The 21,204-nt window shown below is 36.7% G+C and overlaps 1 protein-coding gene across 4 annotated transcripts in view; it reads left to right on the forward strand.

The window, feature by feature from the left end:
- The window catches only part of NAA16 (N-alpha-acetyltransferase 16, NatA auxiliary subunit), a 51,668-nt gene extending 30,868 nt beyond the window's left edge, over positions 1 to 20,800 (forward strand). For 3 of the 4 annotated variants that reach the window (XM_040991341.1, XM_040991343.1, XM_040991344.1), the window contains 11 exons: positions 2,136 to 2,208; positions 3,865 to 4,034; positions 4,483 to 4,635; positions 7,513 to 7,641; positions 12,181 to 12,394; positions 13,201 to 13,391; positions 14,589 to 14,697; positions 15,627 to 15,725; positions 15,989 to 16,132; positions 18,146 to 18,243; positions 19,615 to 20,800. In XM_040991341.1, coding sequence (XP_040847275.1) covers positions 2,136 to 2,208; positions 3,865 to 4,034; positions 4,483 to 4,635; positions 7,513 to 7,641; positions 12,181 to 12,394; positions 13,201 to 13,391; positions 14,589 to 14,697; positions 15,627 to 15,725; positions 15,989 to 16,132; positions 18,146 to 18,243; positions 19,615 to 19,812 — 1,578 coding nt within the window. In that variant the 3' untranslated portion in view covers positions 19,813 to 20,800. Of the gene's footprint in view, positions 1 to 2,135; positions 2,209 to 3,864; positions 4,035 to 4,482; positions 4,636 to 7,512; positions 7,642 to 8,213; positions 8,357 to 12,180; positions 12,395 to 13,200; positions 13,392 to 14,588; positions 14,698 to 15,626; positions 15,726 to 15,988; positions 16,133 to 18,145; positions 18,244 to 19,614 lie in introns of those variants that run through there. The other variant, XR_005884932.1, reaches the window with a different exon arrangement.
- Positions 20,801 to 21,204: the final 404 nt, after the last annotated feature.

Here is a 21,204-nt window from a genome sequence, read left to right on the forward strand (position 1 = left end):
AGTTTCCCATGTTCTACTACCAGGCTTGCTCTCACCCAAGGGTCTTGTGCATGTGCTGGTTGATGCTAAGCCTTGCCCAGCCTAATCTGTCACTAGCAGGTACTGTGGCCCTGCTGGACCGGCTTACACCCATTCCAGTTCTTGCTAATGGGTGCTGCAGCCTGGTGTAGTCTGTTCACACATTCTGGCACTTGAGCACCAGTAGGTGATGGTGACTTTTTACTTGTTAAATTAAGGACTTCATTTTACTTTCAGTTCATTTTTGTATGTGATAGGAACACAACTTCATTCTTAGGCTTGTGACTGTCCGGTTTCCCAGCATGATAGTTGAAACAAGTGTTCTTACCTCCATTGATTGGTCTAGGCAGCTTTGTCTGCTAATCAATTTGTCCATCCTAATTGTTTTGTATCTTGTAAGATGGTCAGTTAGGTGCAGAGGCTTGGGAATAAACACATGTCCTACAAGTAGTAGGCATGCCTCAAGGTCATGCTAGTTGAGAGGCAGAAAACAGAAACAAAGAAAAGGTATTCTTAGGAAAGGTAGGGCAGATCAGTATAGGGTGAACAGTGTAGGATTAGTTAGAATAGTTTGTGTGAGTGGTGAGCTGTAGGAGTGGTCCATCTCTAGTTGCCTCACTTGGTCCTGTGATGACCAAGGCAAAAGAATGCTTATTGCCTCCTGGAGACCAGGCAGAGGAAGCATTGTTCTCAATTTTTAGTTTCCATATTCAAGATGTGCTGGGCTATTTATTATCTTTAAAAATGGTCTAGGCCTTGGAGAGTGTTTCTCAATAGGTGCAAACTTTTTTTTAAGATAGTGAAACCTGAGTATACTAATATACACTTATGTTGGTACCATACTGTCTTGATTGCTGTAGCTTTGAGATATTTTGAAATTAGGATGTGTGAGTACCCCTGTTTTGTTCCTTTTCAAGATTATTTTGGCCATTCCAGATCCATTTTATTCCTATTTCAATTTTAGGATAAGTTCTTTTATTATCTGCAGTGAAACCACTTGGCATCTTGATGCTTAGATTTTAACAGTATTGAATATTATTGTGCAATATTTTTTCTTTGTTTTTATTATTAATATTTTATGGTTCAGTTCCATATGCTCTGGGATTTCCTTATTTCCTCCCTAATCCCCCACCTCCCCCACACTGATTTCCTTTATACCATTTCAGTAGTATAGTTATTTATAAATAGACATAAGTCCACACATCTTGAATATATTTGTTAAACTTATTCCTTTCATTATTTTTGATGCTATTCCAGAAGTTCTCTATTTTCTATTGCTCATTATTAGCATATAGAAATATAATTGATTTTGGATATTGATCTTACATTGTGCAACTTGGCCATTTTTTGGAATTCCTTAGAATTTTCTGTATTCAAGGTCATGTCATCTGCAGATACAAAATCGTCTTTATTTTCAGTCTGTATCTTGTAAATTTCTTTTTCTTGACTAATTGTTCTGGGTAGAATCCTTGTTAATGCAGGCTCATCCTCTTAAACAAGTTGATGCAATGAATTCAATTTGTTCAGAAAGCCATTGAGCAGAGGAGATGATGGCATCGTGAAGACCCTCTCCCATTGTCAAATTAGAGGCCTTTTGCAAGCACTACCAGACTGTAAAGGGTGTGGGCCCTGTTGGCTGCCGAGAATCTCCTGCTCTGACTTCAGTTCTGATAAAAAGCCTAAAGATTCTTCTTTCTGCACTTCTTCAGGTTGATAGCAATAAATAAGTCATTTTTAGTTTCTCTTTTCTGTAATGAATGAAATTCTAGAAAATCCAAATAGAATGGTTTACTATTGCATAATATTGAAGCAAGGGGAAATTAACTGCTAATAGGCAATATGGATGTGTTTACTAACAAAAGAAAATAGGTTTTTGTAGTATGCAGTGAAAATGTCTTTCAAAATCTCATAAGTTTTATTACTAGTTTTTTTCCTGCCCTCAGCCTATACAAGGAAATGTTCATATTCAAAGGGAGTGGTGGAAGTGGACAACCTGGTAGTTTCGTTAAATGGTAGTTCTGAAATAAGCTGTAGAGTGCTTCCCAAATCAAACTAATAATAAGGAAAACTGGTTTTAATAATTTTTGAAATTTTAAAAGTTTGTGTTTTTTCAACAGGTTTCTATAATTCAAGAACTTGTTACTAATTATGAAGCTTCTCTTAAAGCTTGTGACTTATTTAGCCCTTGTGGTAAGTTTAGATTGAACATAAACTTTAATGCACTCACTTAATTTAATCATGTACAGTAATAGTATTTTATGTTTATTATGCATGTACTACATAAAAGTTACATATTAGGTTTTCAACTAGAGAACACTTTTAGTCTTGTCTAAATTTCCTATAATTGTAGGGTGGGAGAGAGTTAGCCCCATTTGAAGAAACAGCCTTGAGGGAGTTTGGTGACTTCCCTGAGAGAATACAGTGAATTTAAATAGTTATTAAAAATGCAGAGTTCTAGAGAGAAAAATATTTTGTGCACTAGTTCACTTCCCAAATGGTCAAAATGATGGTGGGGAGCTGGACCAGGCTGAAACCAGTAGCTTCTTCCAGGCCTTCCATATGAGTGCAGAATCCCAAGTGCTTAGTCCATTTTCCACTGCTTTCCCACGCACATTAGCAGGGAGCCAATATAGAAGTAGAACAGCCAGAACAGGGACTGATGCTCATAGGCCAGCATTGCAGGCCAGAGTTTAACATGCTATGCCCACGCCAGCCCCACTCCTTTCTAAAATCTTTGAAAGCCCATTATTATTTTTTAATCCTTTTGTTTATTTTTTATAATCTGTACATAGTTAATTAGGGCACAAAGGTTCAAGGGCTACAGGAAAGGGTAAGACTACTATTTCCCCATTTTTTTTCGCCTGTATCTGGGGCAAAGAGGGAGGTAAAGGGAGAAGCCCCACCCAGTCTCCCACCCATCCCAGGACCTTGAGGTGGGGCATGCTCCAAGAGTCTTGCTCAAGTAGTTTTGATAGTTCAACAGGTATCAATTGCTGGCAATCTCGCCACTCCAAGCACAATGAGGTAGCTGAAGAGTCCACTGATTGACATAATTCATCTTAGAGTCTCTATTTGCCCAGTTTGAAAAACTGCCAAAATATGATTGGGGTAGTTGATTGATTTGCTCTGTCCTCTGTCTTTTCATGGTTAGGGTTCTGAGTCCGGCAGTATGCGGGTTAGAGAGTTAGGGGGCGGGTCAGAGGGTTAAAGAGGGTTAGAGGGCGGGTTAGAGGGTTAAAGAGGGTTAGGGGGCGTGTTAGAGGTTTAGGGGGCGGGTTAGAGGGTTAAAGAGGATTAGGGGGCGGGTTAGAGGTTTAGGGGGCGGGTTAGAGGGTTAAAGAGGGTTAGGGGGCGTTGGGGAGATCCCCAAAGAAACTTTGTCTGAGATGATCCCAGACCAGATTCTTGTATGTACTTGGCGAGTACAGGGCCCGGCACAGTCCATTGCCCTGCTGGTGGTTGCGATTGCTGGGTTGGTTCTGTTTTTGGCCCCAACTTCCACTGGAACCCCAGTGGGTTTTGCAGTCCAGCCTGGTTCTGCCCAGCACATACTCGGCCCTCGCAAAAACCAGTGGGAGCTGCAGCCTAGTCAGAGCAACCCACAATAACCCCTACCAGGCCCAGCCCTTACCCTGGTATTTTCCTGCTGCAGTTCTGATGTGGTTATTAGGGAATCTCTTTGATCATACTCTCCTACTTGGCTGCCTTTTAATTTACTGAAATTTTTGATTTTTTCTGGAGTTTCACTATTGAAATAATGATTATTTTTATTACAAATTACAGAGAACAGAACAATTTGCTTGACTTTGCCTTTCTCCACTTAGTTTATTGCTTGCTTACTCACAGAGAATGGAGAGAAGGAACCCCCAACCACACTGCTCTGGGTTCAGTATTTCCTGGCACAGCACTTCGATAAACTTGGACAACACTCTTTGGCTTTGGATTATATTAATGCTGCAATTGCTAATACTCCAACTCTAATAGAATTATTCTATATGAAAGCAAAAATTTACAAGGTAAATTCTTACCCATGTATTCTTGAAGAATTCAATAGGACGACTTGGGGTTCTTTTTGGGTAGAAATAATTTCTAGGGCACTGTAATAACCTTTTTCTAATACTCCAATAATCATAAGGAGTTTTACATTAAATTACTGTGTAATCAGTGTTCAGTATGTATTTCAGGTCTTAGTAAATATTATCTAGATTTTTAGATAAATTTGACAGAAATTGTAGCAATTAATTTATTACTTCTCCCAAATACGTATGTATTCTTGTTTCCTTACTGTTTTTTAAAATGATTATTTTTCACAGACAGCAGTTCATCCCTCCATTTTCCTTCCTCTCTCCCTATTTTTCCCTTTCCATTTTTTGTCCCCATGTTATCTCTAAAGCATAGTCCCTCAGTGCACAAGCTTAAATTGCTGGTATTTAAATGCATGCTTAATGATTTTGTCTCTTGCAGCATATAGGTAACCTCAAAGAGGCTGCAAAGTGGATGGATGAAGCGCAGTCTTTGGACACAGCTGACAGATTCATCAATTCCAAATGTGCAAAATATATGCTTCGAGCAAATATGATAAAGGAAGCAGAGGAAATGTGTTCCAAGTTCACAAGGGTAGGAAACAGTTTATCTAGCTTATCTAGTTTTCTAAATTAGTTAACTTCGATGAAAGCTTACCTCTGAAGTTTATAAGAATTAATTTCTTAGTTTTATTAAAGCCCCAATTAGCCCATGTTTCAATGATTGTTTTTTCCTGTGGTTTTGTGGTTTTGACCTGTGATTAAAAAGCAATAGCAGACGCCAAATACCTTGTTACAAATGTAAACAATGTACTATAGTTCTGCACTTCTAAAATTCATTTTATATCAATTTAATCTTGCTAGTAATCTGTGATGACTTTTTTTTAGTCTTTGAAACTATCCAGATTTTCTTTTGTGCACTACTAGTGTCTGATATTGTAGAATCTTTCCCTGATGCTTTGTTAGACAACTATTCCTTTCTCATGCTATAATATGAAAATGATGTTTTTTGTTCAAAAGTCGACTAATCAAAAAGAGTTGTTCAGAAATAGATGGACTGATATTTGGAAACCTGTATAGCCAGAGATAGCTTTAAAAATCAGAAGTGGAAAGATTACTGGGACTGTTAACTTTAAAAAAAATGACAGTCCTATCTTATGCTTATACTGTGTACAAATTAATTTCAGGTGGATGAAAGATCCAGCTACGGAAAGAATGCATTTCAGATTATAAGAAAATAAAAATTTTAGGATAAGGAACTTTGTTTTTACTTGATGCAGGAAATACACTTTATTTATCCTTAAAAGGAGAAGTGAAAGAGATATCTTCTGCATGCTACTTCACTCTGGAAATGCCTGCACAACCAGGGTGGACTAGGCAAAAGCCAGGAACTCCATCTGGATCTCAGACTTACAAGTGGCAGGGGCCTGAACACTTGAGTGCCTTACAGGATGCATTAGCAGGAAGCTAGATCAGGGCCTTAATGAGTTCATAAGGAGTGAAATTGTCCCAGGCAGTCACTTAAACCACTGCACCAGAACTGTATTGACAAATAAGGGTTATTAAAAGTTTAGGCTTATGTGTAATAATAGTAAGTGAAGTGAGGTTAAAGGAGTTGAAGATATTTCCAACCCTCAATGAAAGAATTTTGAGTAACTCTTCATTGGAGTGCTGTATAATAAATACATGTGAGATTGAGATGGAACATATTTTTAAGTTTTTTTTTTTTAAGTATGTTCCACAGACATGGAGAGCTTCCGGTTGGTACAACAGCTATGGCTAGACCATTCTGAAGCTAGGAGTGTCCTTTAGGGTGCAGGGTATACAAACACTTGGGACATATTCCACTACCACCACTGCCCCACCCTTATCTCATCCTAATAGAGAACTGGATCCTAAGCACGGCAGTCAGTTGCAAACCAGTGCCCACAAGGATGCCAGTGTGGTAGAAGCAACCTAACTGCTACGTTACATAACTGGCCCTACCCATATGCTTTTGAGCATGACAGTAAGTTACTGCTATATGCAGTGATGCACCAGTGTATCATCTTCTTAAATGGTAACTGGATTCTAGATTTATTATTTATTGGCAGCCTTGTAAAATTTAGGATTCCATAGAATAGCTTAAACTTCAGTTGTGAAAATTGAACAACTTGAAAGGAGATCATAGAAGCAAATACACTAAGTTAAAATTCAACAAGAAAAATAACAGTATATATGAATGGCTCACAGAAGTGGAAAATGAAGTGTCCAGAAAAACCTTTTATCATAGAAATGCAAAATAAAAAATGAGATTGTATTTATTTTAATGAGAAATCATTTAGGAGAAAAATCTAAGGAAAATGTCATGTTCATTTAGTACTTAAACACTTTATATCAAGATAATTAAATTGTGCCGAATCATTTTTTTGGTTAAGTAGTGATGAGCTTCAAGCTCTTCACTGCCCTTTCCACTGTTGCATAGGTTTGAACATGAGACAAGAGTGTACAGAATAGATAAAAAGATTTTAGAGAAAAATGCTACCTGGAAGGCCTGGTAAAAGTCAGGTGTAAAGTATAGTTACAAATGTGAATATGGAACTTACACTAAATAAATCTAGTGACTAAAAGAAAACAAAAATCACAGCTAGATGTGTCTTCAAAAGCACAGAGCAAGAAGGTGAGAACTGGTTATTGAGGGATTTAGCCCTCAGACTCTGGCCCAGTTTGCTTATCATTATTGCCTCTAGTTGTCAGCTCTGGGCAGATGGCTGTGCTCTATAGAGCTTGTTAGTTTTACCCAGAGTGTGGTGGTCGATATATTTGAGCTAGCAGAACAAAACTGCTCTGCTGGTAACTCTGCATAATGAGTTTCTATCTGATTGCCAGTAAACAAGTAAAGTTGCTCCTGTTCTTAGATTGTCGTCCAGTTTTGAATTTTTGGGATGTTTTTAATGTCTACATGTTGTAAGAAATGAACATTACTGTTCATTTCAAAAAGTTAACCACTTAGAATTGCCCATCGTGTTCTGTACAATGAAGCTAAGAGACTGTGGTTGTTTGAATTTGGGGAAAGGAGTCTTGGAAACAAGAGGCCAAAAACTTAGCAGATTTGACAATACTGGATTACATATGCTGATCCCAAGTTAGCCAAGGAGCTTTAGTCTGCTTAAAACTCAGGGGACAGGCAGTGCTTCACAAGATTACTCTTTTAAATGAACTAAGTAAAAGCTTTAGTGTTCAGAGGCTCAACTTTAACAAAACTAATCTGGAATCTTTTATATGTAGTGTTGAACACCCTAACAAAGCTAGACATTATCAGACTATAACACTGTACAGAAGGCTGGATGTAATTTAGAAGCAGTAGGAGCTTTCTGCCTAATAATTTGCTAACAATTGCTTGTCAGTACCCTTATATAACAAAATTGTACAAGGGAAATGGTTTTTAAGGTCTTATTGTTTATTCCTTATAGTTATGAATCTTCCATTTCAGGAAGGAACGTCTCCTATGGAAAATTTAAATGAAATGCAGTGTATGTGGTTTCAGACTGAATGCATTTCAGCTTACCAGCGTCTGGGCAAATATGGGGATGCCTTGAAAAAGTGCCACGAAGTAGAAAGGGTAAGTTGTTAGAATTTTGTGTTTGGTTTTCTCCTGGAATGTGATGAAAATGGGTAGATTCTGCATAGGATCATCTGCCTGTACTAACTGCTTTGAGAGCTTCATCCTGAAGAATGAAATTGATCTTGAGCCTTTCAATAAAAAGTTGTGAACAAATAATTGCATTTCCGATCCTCAAATGGTTGATCCTCGTGTGTATATATTGTTACCTGAAGGGAAAGGGGGAAAGGTTAATTAGTAAATCACTAGTGCTGTTAACATTTTAAGTTCAAAATGTCTGTCCCTGAACTGAGCTGTTGCTGGATTTTGGTCACTAGCCTAGGAGGACACACAGCTGATGGCAGCCGCTTCCCCCATAAAGCCTTAGGATCTGATCCGCAGTCAGCCTCTCTCCAGTTGGTCTTCCCAGGCTGTTTGTTCTCACACTCAGTACCCCATATGGCAATCTGTGGTCAGTTTGCAGGCTTACTTTATTACTTGCTTTTAGAATTATGTATGATGTGCCTTAGTGAGGGGACTTTTCTTTTCCTTTGTGTGAATTTTTGTTTTCCTGTTCTTTGTCATCTCTGAAGCACTCTCCTTCCACATGGACCACAGGAGGAAAAGAGCCACAAATGCACCCCTGAGGCAGTCCTCAGCAGCCCTCAGTTGTGGGGGCAATCGGCACCACTGTTCCCCTGCTGAAGCATTATAAAACCACAGGCATCATAGTCAGGTGAGCCTGATGTCTGCACCGTGGCAGTCACTTTGGCCTTTTTCCATATGAAAATGCTCAGATTACCCAAAAGGAAGGCTTACTATTAAGGGGTGGCTTTGGAAGGGAAATTGAACATAAGATTAAACCTGAGCTGTTTTAGGAACACTCTGATCTTTTTCCTTTTTGTTTTGTTTTGTTTTGCTGCTATGTGATGCCTCAGCTTGATGGCTGTCTCTTTGGGTGAAAATCCTTGTCGTTTTCTCCTTTAAAAACGGAGCTCTTGGTTGATGTGAGTTATTCAAGCAGATTAGTTTAAATCATGCTGCAGTTTGTGCTACACATCTGATTGCTGTTTTGTTTTGACACCTGCTAGATAAGCATTACTTTAAAAAGGCATTCTACTTGTTAAGAGCTATATTTTTAATATTTTCAGAATTGTTAGAATTTGAGTTTATTCCATTATCAGGTTATATTTATTTATACTTCTAAGGTAGTGAATTTGGATGAGTGCATTGAATAAGATTCTGTCAGGTAAACCACTTTCAGTTCAAAGAAATTACTCAGTTGATAGGAAACATTTGAGCAAAATACAAGAAACCATTAGTTATAAACATAAAAGTTGTAACTTGGTCATTTTACATAATTATTGATAGAAAGTTGAACTATTTGGAATTTGAGTGGAAGGAACTGTAAGATTAACACGAATTAGACACAGAAAAACTACAAAATAACCTTTTCTCATGCCACTTGCAGGATATTTTTTTCATTAGCTCTACAAGTAAAAAAGACTTACACAGTTGATACATCTACATGTGGTTGTATGTAGAAATGGGATGTTTAATACAAATAGCATGACTAATATTAATGCTTCTAGATTAGTTTTTAATGATTGTAAGAATTTCTAATAACACTGGAAGGATTTATAATCACAAAATTCAGGGAATTTATTCTAAGTATCTGCCGGTTTATATTTGAATCAGGGCACCAGTTTAATAAGATCTCAAACTTCTGATAAAGTTATACTTTGTAACTTTTTATCAAGTTGGTATATACTTGTTAGTAATAGAATCTGTATAAAGAATATTGAGGTGTCTTTTCTCCTAATTGATTACTTTTTAAGTCTAGAGATTTTTGTTGGGTGTGTGTGTGTATAAAATCTCACCCGGGAAGGAGGAGAACTACTGAACTATCTGGCACAGGAGATAAAGCCCAGCAGGGATTCCTAATGAGACCACTGTGTGAAACAGTGGCTTTTTTCCCCCCTCTGCCAGTGTGTGATTTTAGCGTATTTGGCATCTTCAGCATAGCCTGCTCCCAAAACAAAACAAAAAGAAAAAGATGTATGGATACGAGCTGTATGTTAAGATTTTGATATTTGGCTTTCTGCAGACCTCCTAAGATGACTTAGGATGCACTTTGTGTTTGAGTGGAAAGTGAACAAGTTTTGTTGTCTAGCGTTTTTCCAGATTTTATGAGTTTGGAGACTACAGTGTCCAGTCTGATAGTACAAGAGAGAACTTCATGATGGTTATTCTGTATCATGATGTTGGTAGAGGTTTTATGAATTCACACAAGATAAAAACTACATAGAATTGTAGGTGTATATTGTGCCAATATCAGTTTCTTGGTTTTGATATTGCCTTGTGGTTTATTGCTGGAACATTTGGGGGAAAAAGAGGATGGTCCACAGAACCTCTGTATAGTAACTTTGCAATATCCCTCTATAAGCATTCCAAAAGAAAAGGTTAAAAAGATCAACCCAAGATTAGTATTCTGTAGTATGTCATTTCTTTGAAAACCAGAAGTAATAAGGCATAGTTGCATTTTTCTACTTTTTCTAAATCTGATACCACCATCAGCTTATTATAGGGTGATTAACCAATCAGGTTTACCTGTGGTAGAATACCTGGAACCCAGTGCTTTCATTGCAAAAACTGGAAAAACCTTGGCAAACTTGAACAAGTTGGTCACCCTATGTATGGAAGACATGAACTGGAGAGAGGCAGCCTATGGACTGTTACTGATAATAGAGGCAGCATCAAGGTGTTTTGTTCCATATGATTATTTTCAATATGTGACTTAAAATCTGTGTCTACTGACACTGCTAAGAATATCTTTTGAAGCTTGTCATTTGTCTTTTTACATTTTTTAACCTAAAAATCATCCTATAGTCTTTCATATCATTATGTGTCCATGACACACTGCTATTTTTTCTTGGTTATTTGTATTGAATATTAAGATAATAATACTTTTATGTCACATGACTTACACTTAAGGAAAACCACTAACTTAGACAATAATACATTCATTTTTAAAAGTTAAAACCAGATTTGAGTTGTTTCTTATTTGTGGAAATAATTCAGTACTCAAATAGAACATTAAAATGTGATTTTTTAGTTTTAACTATCATAAAATGTTTTTTCTAATTCTTTCTTCTACATCATTTTATTACGAAAATTTTAGTCTGACATCTAATAATCTTCGTTTGTAGTATGTTCTTAATGATCCTGAAGTCAGTTGAAGCTGTCAAATGATTATGTCAGTGATTAGTAATGTGTCTTCTCTGTGAGGATTTCCAAGACCCCCAGGACGATAAAGTACAAGAACAACTTACCCGTCTTGATAATGATTCTTACCCGTCTTGACAGATGGAATCATTAGTTTTTCTGTGTGATTTTAGAGATGCTAAAGTAAGGAGACAAAGAATCAGAGGTAGAAATACATATAGGGGAGAAAATGCTTGCATTAAACTATTCTGTTGGTGGGGCTGACATTATGGCATAGTGTGTAAGGTTGCTGCCTGCAGTGCCTGCATTTCATATGGGCTCCAGTTCAAGTTCTAGCTGCTCCACTTCCGATTCTGCTCCTTTGTAAGAAACATAGGCTAGGCCCAAGTGTTTGGGCCTGTGCTGTCCTCATGGGAGCCCTTGATGAAGCTCAAGGCTTCAGGACTGGTCTGCTCTGGCTTTTTTGGGTCTCTGGGGAGTAATCCAGTAGGTTAAAGATGTCTGCTTAAATTTGACTTTCAAATATATAAATACATCTAGGCATTAATGAGGCAGTGGTGCCCTTCCATGTAAAATAGTAAATGCTCATAACCTCTTATGAGCCATGGAGTCTTTGTTAACTGAATGAAATCTTTTGAGTTCTTCCCTTGGGAAGACGTTATGCTTATTTATACATACAGTCTGGATGAATAATGGTCTAAAATAGAATTTAGGGAGTTAAGAGGTGCTTACTAATAGAAGGAAACCATAGTACTATGCACTGGCTTAGCAGTTTACTATTAAGAATGAGCCTTAAGAAATGAATTGTTGGACTTTTACTCCTTACTTAAATGTGACTTTAGGACATTACAAGACTTACTGAAGGTTATATGCCTCATAAGCTGCTTATCTCTCAAAGTTGGTAGATATTATGGTTGCTGAATGTCTGCCAAGTGTTAGGCCCATGTACCAGGTTGTGGGATGGAGAAAATAAGGCTTTCCTGCCAAGAGCCATGCTGGCTTTTAGTAAATATACAGGAAATATACAGGAGAAATGGTTTATTAAAGTTAAAATAAAGTTAGTTATTAAAGTTAAAATTCACTAATATCTGAGTTAAAAAAAATAACCTGAACCTGATCATTTGACTCATTTATTATCACAAAACTTTTAGGGTTTGGGGATAGATTCTAGGAAGAAAGCTTTCAACATGATGTCCTTCATTACTGTTAAACAAAAGAGAGGGCAACTGAGTGTCATTATGGTATTATTGTTTTGTTGGGGGCTGTTTTACTGCTTTCTTTTAAAAGGTAGACTGACATAAATGTAAGGGTAATTTTTTTTGTTTTGTTTTCAAGCATTTTTTTGAGATAACCGATGATCAGTTTGACTTCCATACATACTGCATGAGAAAGATGACCCTCCGTGCCTATGTTGACCTTTTGAGGTTAGAAGATATACTCAGAAGACATGCTTTTTATTTCAAGGCTGCTAGATCAGCGATTGAAATATACTTGAAATTGTATGATAACCCTGTAACCAATGAAAGCAAACAACAAGAAATAAATTCAGGTAATTGATTTAAATAAGATTTCAAAAGAACACTAAATTATATTATATAAACAATACATAGAAAAATATATTGTCACATAGGTTTGAAAATACCAGATTACTTCATAACTGGGAAGGAAGAAAGAGGGGTTGAATAGGTCCTTTAGCTGCTGTTCTGAGTTGATGCTTCTTAATCACCTTAGTGGAATGACTTGCGTCGTTTAGAAAGGCTGGTTCAGAGCAGTTAGAAATGCCCTATGATTGTGTTTCTTTTCTTGAATTGTATATGAAAATAGCTTTGATCACCTTAGGGAAAATAAGTGTTCCTAAAACTTTTAGTACTTAATTTATTCACAATAAGAATGCCACTAAAATTATTTGTACAGCCTTATATTTCCGAGGCTTTTAGTATCCATGAGTATTTGAGAAATACTAGCATATAGAGGTCAGTTTTTAAGTTTCCCTTTTTAATGTTTACATAGTACTTGAAGATCACAAGTGTGTTGAAATGCATTTCTCTTACTCTTGAAATATTTTAAGAGGATATTGATTATATCAGCCACCTTCTATAGTGTTTGGGACTTGAGACTGAAACGTTATACATTGTCTATAAAATGAACCTTGTTTTGTCTCTTAATTTTATAAGTAATGCAGCATGTACCAGTTGCTTTTGTTTGTGGGTCAGATTGTGCTAGTTGTAGCTGTGCACTTCTTGAAAATTTTTATGTAGTAGCCCCTTCTTATAAAAGTGATACTAGTAATATATATTTAAGAATGAGGAAAAATGATGACATTGACTTTTTGAATGAATTTTTGGATGCTTTTAGAAAATTTGTCAGCCAAAGAATTGAAGAAAATGCTTAGCAAACAGAGAAGAGCTCAGAAAAAAGCTGAATTAGAAGAAGAGAGGAAGCATGTGGAAAAGGAACGTCAAAAAAATCAAAAGAAAAAAAGAGATGATGATGAAGATGAAGCAAATGGACTTAAGGAGGAACTTGTACCTGAGAAATTAGAAAGGGTGAGATGAACTTTTTTTTAGTAAAAATACTGTTTGATTCCTTTGAACATGATTTTTTTAAATCTGTAAATTAGAAGTCATTTGCAGTGTTTCAAGATGCACATCAGTTATTTTTGAGAGACAATACATAAATTCTGGTCATGAAAATTACACAGAATTGTGGTTAGCTGAGTAAAGGGTTCTCTAAGGGTGTTTGTGCACTGAATGTTAGAATCTAAGTATGGGATCTTACCTGGCAAAAGGAAAGTAAGGTTGTAATTAGCTGATCCCAAAGTAGGTAGCTTGAACTTGAATTATCCAAGTGACCTAGTATGATCAGAAGAGGTCAGGGTGATGTGAGGAATCACATTCTTCCCAAACACCTTCAGAAAATGGCAGCTTTGCCAGTACCTTTGTGTTTACAACAGCATGACAGAACTGCAATATATTGTTTTTAAACCACCAAGTTTTTTGGTTATTACTACTTGCCTACTACCATGACTAACCACAGTATGAACAGGATGTATCATCCTTTTGTTGAACTGCTGAGGCAGTCAAATTACAGAAAATGATGGCATCACACTCATTTTCATGTCAGTCAGTGAATGTTTGGGAATCAGCGCTGCGACCTAAATTTAGAGGTGGGTGACTGTGCCTCAAGAATATCCTTAAGGCACACAGTTCTTTGACCTTGGACCATTGCCCAGCTGTGGACATTTACACACAGACCTCCAACTTGGTCTTGGACTTTGGGCGCCAGCAATCTGAGCTCAAGATTACAGACACAGTCTGCCCTCTGTTCCTTAGATACTCAAGCTGTTTTTTACAAACTGCCTCTGGGCAGAATAATTTGTCTTCTACGTTAATGTTAATAGTTTTAGGACTAGATTTAATGAAATACCTTTTGCTTTACTATCACTGTGAATCTAGTATAAGTACTTTGAATTGGTCATTACTTTTTCCCCCAATTATATTTGAAATGTTTGTGATACACAGGGACTGTAAGTACCATTTTCTTAACTATGTGGAATAAGTGTATATGCTCTTAAAATTTAACAAGTACCTTGGCTTCATAATCAGAAAGAAATGGAACTATTTGACCCTGTACTTTAAAATGGCTTAATGAATACGTGAAGAAAGCCATCTGAAGCACTTACGTGTTAATGTAATATTTTAAGGGAATGTTAACGTTAATAATTGTATTTTGTTCCAAAATAGGTAGAAAATCCCTTAGAAGAAGCTATCAAGTTCCTTATACCTCTTAAGAATCTTGTTGCTGATAATATTAACACTCACCTATTAGCATTTGAAATATATTTTAGAAAAGGTAAGTTTGAATTTTTTTAATCCTTAATTATATTGGTGACTATATTTATTGTAATTTTTGTCAGACCAATTTTATTTCTTTGAATTCCTTTTTAGCCTTTCACAATGGCTCTTGTTCATCAAAACTGCTGACACAGCACAGTGCAGTAAGTGGTTCACACTGTTGTGTCTACTGTGTGAAGGCTTAAAAGGAACTCCAAACATAAAAGGAAACGTAATTGCCTGATTTGATCAGTTAATGTTCTATACATGTTTTAAAATATTGCACTGTAGTCCATTAAAATTCTATGTACTACCTGTTTTAAAGAGAAATTTTCACTAGATTATAGTAAGATAAAATTCAGTTTGAAGAACAGTTTATTTGGGCCTGGCAGCGTGGCCTAGTGGCTAAGGGCCTCACCTTGAATGCACCGGGATCCCATATGGTTGTGCCGGTTCTAATCCCGGCAGCTCCACTTCCTCTCTCTCTCCTCCTCTCTGTATATCTGTCTTTGGGTAAATAAACTTTTTTTTTTTATTATTACAAAGAAATTCGTGATTTTTTCAAAGCCAATGAAGTTGTTTTTTAAGATTTGTTAATTTTATTGGAAAGTTAGACTTACAGTGGCAATAACAGCCAGAGCTGAGCCGATCCAAAGCCAGGGGCCTCCTCTGGGTTTCCCATGAGGGTGCAAGACCCCAAGGCCTTGGGCTGTTTCCTGCTGCTTTCCCAGGCCACAAGCAGGGAGCTGGGTGGGAAATGGAACTGCCGGGATACAAACTGGCATGCATATGGGATCCTGGTGCATGCAAGGCAAGGACTAACTAACTACAAGGCATTCAGGCTGGGCCCAAAATTGTTCTTTGATAACCAGTTATCAGCTTTGAATTTTACCCCTCAGTGTTATAAAAAAGTCGTATTTCATAACAATTGTATGTTTCATGACACAGGAAAGTTTCTACTAATGCTGCAGTCTGTGAAACGAGCTTTTGCTATCAATAGGAATAACCCGTGGTTGCATGAATGTTTAATTAGATTTTCTAAATCTGGTAAGTATAAAAAGGTATTGTCTATATAGAAGCAAATAGGACCATTTTCCATTATGCAGCTAAGAGGAAATATTTATAAATATATCTTCATTTAAATACTATGAACATGTCAGCCAAGAAATCTGTACATTTTTAGTCTCTAGGATATATGTGAATATAAAGCAGTATTTTTACTTTGTAAAATATCAAATGTAATAAACACAATGCTTTCTAGTATTTTTTCTAAAGGGTCTATTGAAAAGTATTCCAAAATTTTTTTACAGTATCTAATCATAGTAATCTCTCGGACATTGTGAGCAGAGTTCTGTCTCAAGAAATGCAGAAGATATTTATCAACAAGGATTTAGAAAGCTTTAATGAAGATTTTCTCAATCATAATTCTACCTCTCTTCAGCATCTACTTTCAGGTCTGTACTTACCTCCCAGAGGGGAGAATGTTTATAGTAAAAGAATGATGAAAAAACTTGGAATGAGAAACAAATGAACAGAGTTCCTGCCTACCGGTTTTCTCTGCATAGCCAGGGCCTGGCCATGCAGTAGATACTCAGTCCAAGTCTCTCTCAGGAGTAGCAGAGGACCAAGTGTTTGAGCCCTCGCCTGCTACCTTCTAGAGTGCACAGCAACAGGAAGCTGGTTTAAAATTGGAGTAGAGACTTGAACCCAGACCTTAAAATATGGGATGTAGGTGCCCCCAGTGGCAACCTAATTGATGTACCAAATGCCCATTCTCCAACATTTGTTAGTAAAAAGGAGAGTTAAGTGTAGGAAGGATGTAGCAGTCAAACTCTTGTACTTTGCTGCTGTGAGTTTAAACTGGCTAAGCCATTTAAGGAAACAATTGGTTTTATTAACTTTTCACATAAGGTAAAGCTATTTTTAAATTTAAAGAACTGATCAGAAGCAAAGAAACCATGATGTACAAAGGCACTCAAATGCTGTCAAATCTCATGTATGTCTGATAACAGGGAAAATAGAGGTGGATTCATAGGATGAATACCAGGTCATCATTTAAGATGTTTTTTCGAAGTGTTTATAGGGGTAAATACTTTTCTAATGCATAATGCAGAATTGGACATGCAGTATAATCAACTGTATATGTGGATGGGGGAATAGATGTGCATGGGAAAAGCTGAAAGGAACTGTACATCATACCTTTAATGCAGCCTTTCGTGGTCATTCTGAGTGATTTTATTTAAAAGGAAAAAATAAAGCAGTTAATATTTATTTTTATTGAAAGTCAAATATACAGAGGAGGAATGGGAGAGAGATCTTCCATCCGCTGGTCCACTCCCCAACTGGTCCAATAGCTGGAGCTTTTCTTCCGGGTCTGCCATGTGGGTGGCAAGGTCCCAAGGCTTTGGGCCATCCTCAGCTGCTTTCCCAGGCCACAAGCAGGGAGCTGAATGGGAAGCGAGGCTGCCAGGATATGAACTGGCACCCGTATGGGATCCTGGCACATGCAAAGCAAGGACTTTAAGCCAATAGGCTACCGCCCCAGGCCTTACGTATTTTCTATCCTGAGGATTTGTCCTGCCTTGCTACAGGAAAGGTTTTAGGCAGTGTATACACATTTAAAAATGAAAATATGGTGTAAGAAGCCAAGATCATAGAGAAAGGGAGTTGGCACAAAATGAAGGATGGGCCACACTTAACCATGCTTTTAAGCCATGTACTTATATTTATACTAACCTAAAAGCTTTCTTGCTAGAAGAAAACTTCAATTACGATGTCTGTGGAAAAGATTAGGAAAAGTTACTTCTTGACAGTAAGAGCAGCTAAGGAATTTCTTTTCAAGGGCTGGGGTTTTGGCTGTCTGAATTAAGCCACCAGCTGTATAGTGTATGGGCTTCAATTTGTGTCCCAGTTGCTCCACTTCTGGTTCAACTCCCTGCTAATGGCCTGGGAAAGCAGTGGAAGCTAGCCCAAGTGCTTGTGCCCCCTGCTACTCTTGTAGCCCTGGATGCAGTTCCAGGTTCCTTCGTTGTGACCATTTGGGGAGCAAGTCAGACCTCGGATCTGTCTCGATTCCTTCACTGTAATGCTTCCATCCAGGTAAATACATCTCAAACAACGAGAAGACAGAACAGTGAATAGTGAAAATTGCTTTCAGTTGTGAATTGTTTTTGCAAAGGATGAGAATTTTTACTACACAATATATTGTAAACAAAGTCCAATTGAGAAAAAATAATTGATTAGTTACAACTGATTAAAAGGTAATTTATGTAACTATTTCCAGTAAAACAAGTATTTGCATGAGAAACATAAGCTAGTCTGAGGAGAGAACACAGTGGGCTTATGAGAACTGATAAAAGCCACTACTGATAAGACACTTGACCCCATGTTCTATGGCAGTGATTAGGAGAAATCAGACGAAATGTGAAAATCGGGAGTTCACTCATTTAAGTGTCTTGATATTTCAGGTGCTAAAATGATGTATTTCCTGGACAAGTCAACACAGAAGAAAGCAATTGCAATAGCCACTAGACTGGATGAAACTATAAAAGATAAAAATGTAAAGGTAAGATTTTTCTGCACAGGTCAATCTGTGGATGCTAATTGATCAAATAAAACACAATCATATACATTCCTACATGGGCCATAGTTATGCCTGGCTATAAATCATAGTTCCACCAGTAAAAGCAATGCCACTGTAGGCATTTCTCTCTCTGAGCTTCCTTTTCCTTATTTTATGGGAAAGAAAATACTGCTTACCTCACAGAGTCCTTGTGAGGGGCCTGGTGAGCAGTAAGTGCTCAACAGAGGTGCGCTGTTATTCCTAAGGCACTCTACTGGAGAGGTTTTCAAGTATTTAACTTTTACCACTTTTATACAAAATGCTTCTTGCAGAGTTATGTGAAATTCACGTTAAAATTACAACATTTAGTGGGTGTCATGTTCCCAGCAGGGTAAGCTTACCTACCTGTTTGTGTTAAATTTTTTTCTTAGTGTTGCTTGACTAACATTTTCCCACTCCATCCTCCCCAGCTTCTGTGAACTTAACATTAGAGTCCACAGATGATGAGATCATGTAGTACTTTGTCTCTCAATACCTGGCTCATGTCACTTAATTTCCTTTACTTTGATCCATGTGTTAGACTATACAGTTGGGCCTTAGAAATATTCTGTCTAAATTTTAAAAAGTGTGGTATATATATTATGATACTGCACCATAGGCTCTGGGATTGTGCTTCCCCCACATGCTGATTTCCTGTATCTCATTACAATAGTATAGTCCTTCATAAACGGTCAGAAGTCCATCATTCGGCTTTTTATGTATCTTGACATTGTAGGGATGGACAATGGCAGATCTATTTAACAGTTTCATGGGGAGTCCATCTTCGATTTTGAAGTAGTCATACTGCATTGTATCTTCATATCAATATGCTAGTCTATCAGTTACTATACCTCCCTTTAAAATCAGCTACAGAATTAGAAAATTAACATGAAATTAAATAGCCTGCTGCTGAAATGTTGCTGAAGAAATGAAAATAAAAAACTTTGAAGCCAAACAATGCTTTTGTGTACCACATCTTAAATATTCATTCACTAATGTATTCCTTAAGTTAATCTCATTTCTTGGTTATTTGAAAAATTGTGCCACAGTAAACATTTCATGCAAATGTCGTTAATATGCTGATTCTTTTCCATTGGATATATTCAGATAGTGAGATTATAGGATTTTTAAGGAATCTTCATGTTTTCTGCTAGGGCTGTACTAATGAAGGTTGTCACCACAGTGTTAGGTGTTCCAAACCTCTTCTCCACAGCTCTGGCAGCACTTACCTTTTCCAAAGATGGGTTTTCATGTTCCTTTTTTGAAATGGTTACTATAGATAGCAAAGAGCTATCAGAATGAATCTTAATTAGTATTTTTTCCTTGTTTCATTAGACATTAATAAAGGTTTCTGAGGCACTGCTTGATGGCAGCTTTGGGAACTGTAGTTCCCAGTACGAAGAGTACAGGATGGCCTGCCATAATCTTCTTCCTTTTACACCTGCTTTCCTGCCTGTGGGGAACAAAGTGGACATTCCTATTGCAGCACTGAAGCACACTGTGAACCATGACATGTTGGCAAATGAGATGTGAAATCTCACAGAAGACTGATTGCTACAGACTCAATTCAGTCTGATCAGGGTGTCATTTCTAGGGTACATTTTAATATGGATGTGAAAGGAGATACTTGGGTTGAATTTTTAAATGGAGTATTCTATACGCTTGTTTTATTTTTTGATTCTGCTAGTTTACATGAATACCTATTAAGATTTGTTTATATTTGTATAGTTTTTCTTAAACAAGTTATCAGCATTGTGATAGCTGCCTTTGCTTCTATGTCATAATTTATAATTAGGCTAAGTTGTATAGATTTCTGGTGTGTTAAATTTATAATCTGGTGTCAGTGTCAGGATGTACGTTTGGATCTCCTGTCTTACTGCTCTGCTTCTGTGCCTTTCAAGGTTTTAACTATAACAATATAAAATTTCTCTTGGCACATTATGAAAAGGGCAATTTAAGCTTCATTATTTTTCATGATTTAGCATTTCCTTTATCCACTAAAGTGACATTTTCTAGTTTAAAAAGTGTACTCCAGTTTTATGTAGATGATTTAGAATGTGAAAATTCACTGGTGAATTTGAGTATATCTCTTAAGGCAACTAGATAAAAAGAGCATAATTCTTGCTATGAGTGTTAACAAGTGGTTTATACTTGGAGGTCTGCTTCAGGAGTGTACAGTCAGGTAGAATACAAATTAAAATGAAGCCTTATTACCGTATAGCGGTGCTAAATGCTTTTTTATATCAGCAAAGTGAGAATTTATCATTTTATAGTAAGACAAACTTTAACAGTATTTTTGGGACAAATACCTTTTTTTGGATTCTGTACAGGAAACAGTGGTGTTACTCCATAAATTTTAACATTGTAAATATTTCTATAAGGAATACATTAATAAATTCAAAAAGGGAAGTTTTACTTAGGCAAACAGATCTGATTAAAATGTTTCCTTCATCTTACCTGTTTATTCAATTATTGAAAGAAAAAACTGTAAAACATTAAATGCTAGAATAAATTATTTTGTGCAGTTAATTTGTACTTGTGTTTTCCATTTCACACTACGAAATCATTTGTGGCATAGTGTTCGAGGGAGATCTTAATTTTTGTTGTGTCATAGCACCCTGGGTTCTCCTTAGGGTTTTAATAATGCTAAATATTAAATTTTGTTATTAATTTGGGGAAATGTATAGTTCTGTTACTTTCAGTGACAAGTTGTACTTTTAGCAATAGCCATTTTCAAAGTGTTACATATTGTATATAAATTAAAATGTAAGACATTGGGAACATTCAGGATTTAATACACATCACTGCTTATAACAGGATTGAAGAGTTCTATTGAATAACTGATTAGGCATTTATATGATTTTGGGACATAGGAATACAAATACATAAAAATGTTTTCTTTCAGAGTACACAGTACATAGTATC

The sequence above is a fragment of the Ochotona curzoniae genome, unplaced genomic scaffold (assembly GCF_017591425.1).
Source record: "Ochotona curzoniae isolate NIBS_2020 unplaced genomic scaffold, NIBS_Ocur_1.0 contig_64, whole genome shotgun sequence".
NCBI lineage: Eukaryota > Metazoa > Chordata > Mammalia > Lagomorpha > Ochotonidae > Ochotona > Ochotona curzoniae.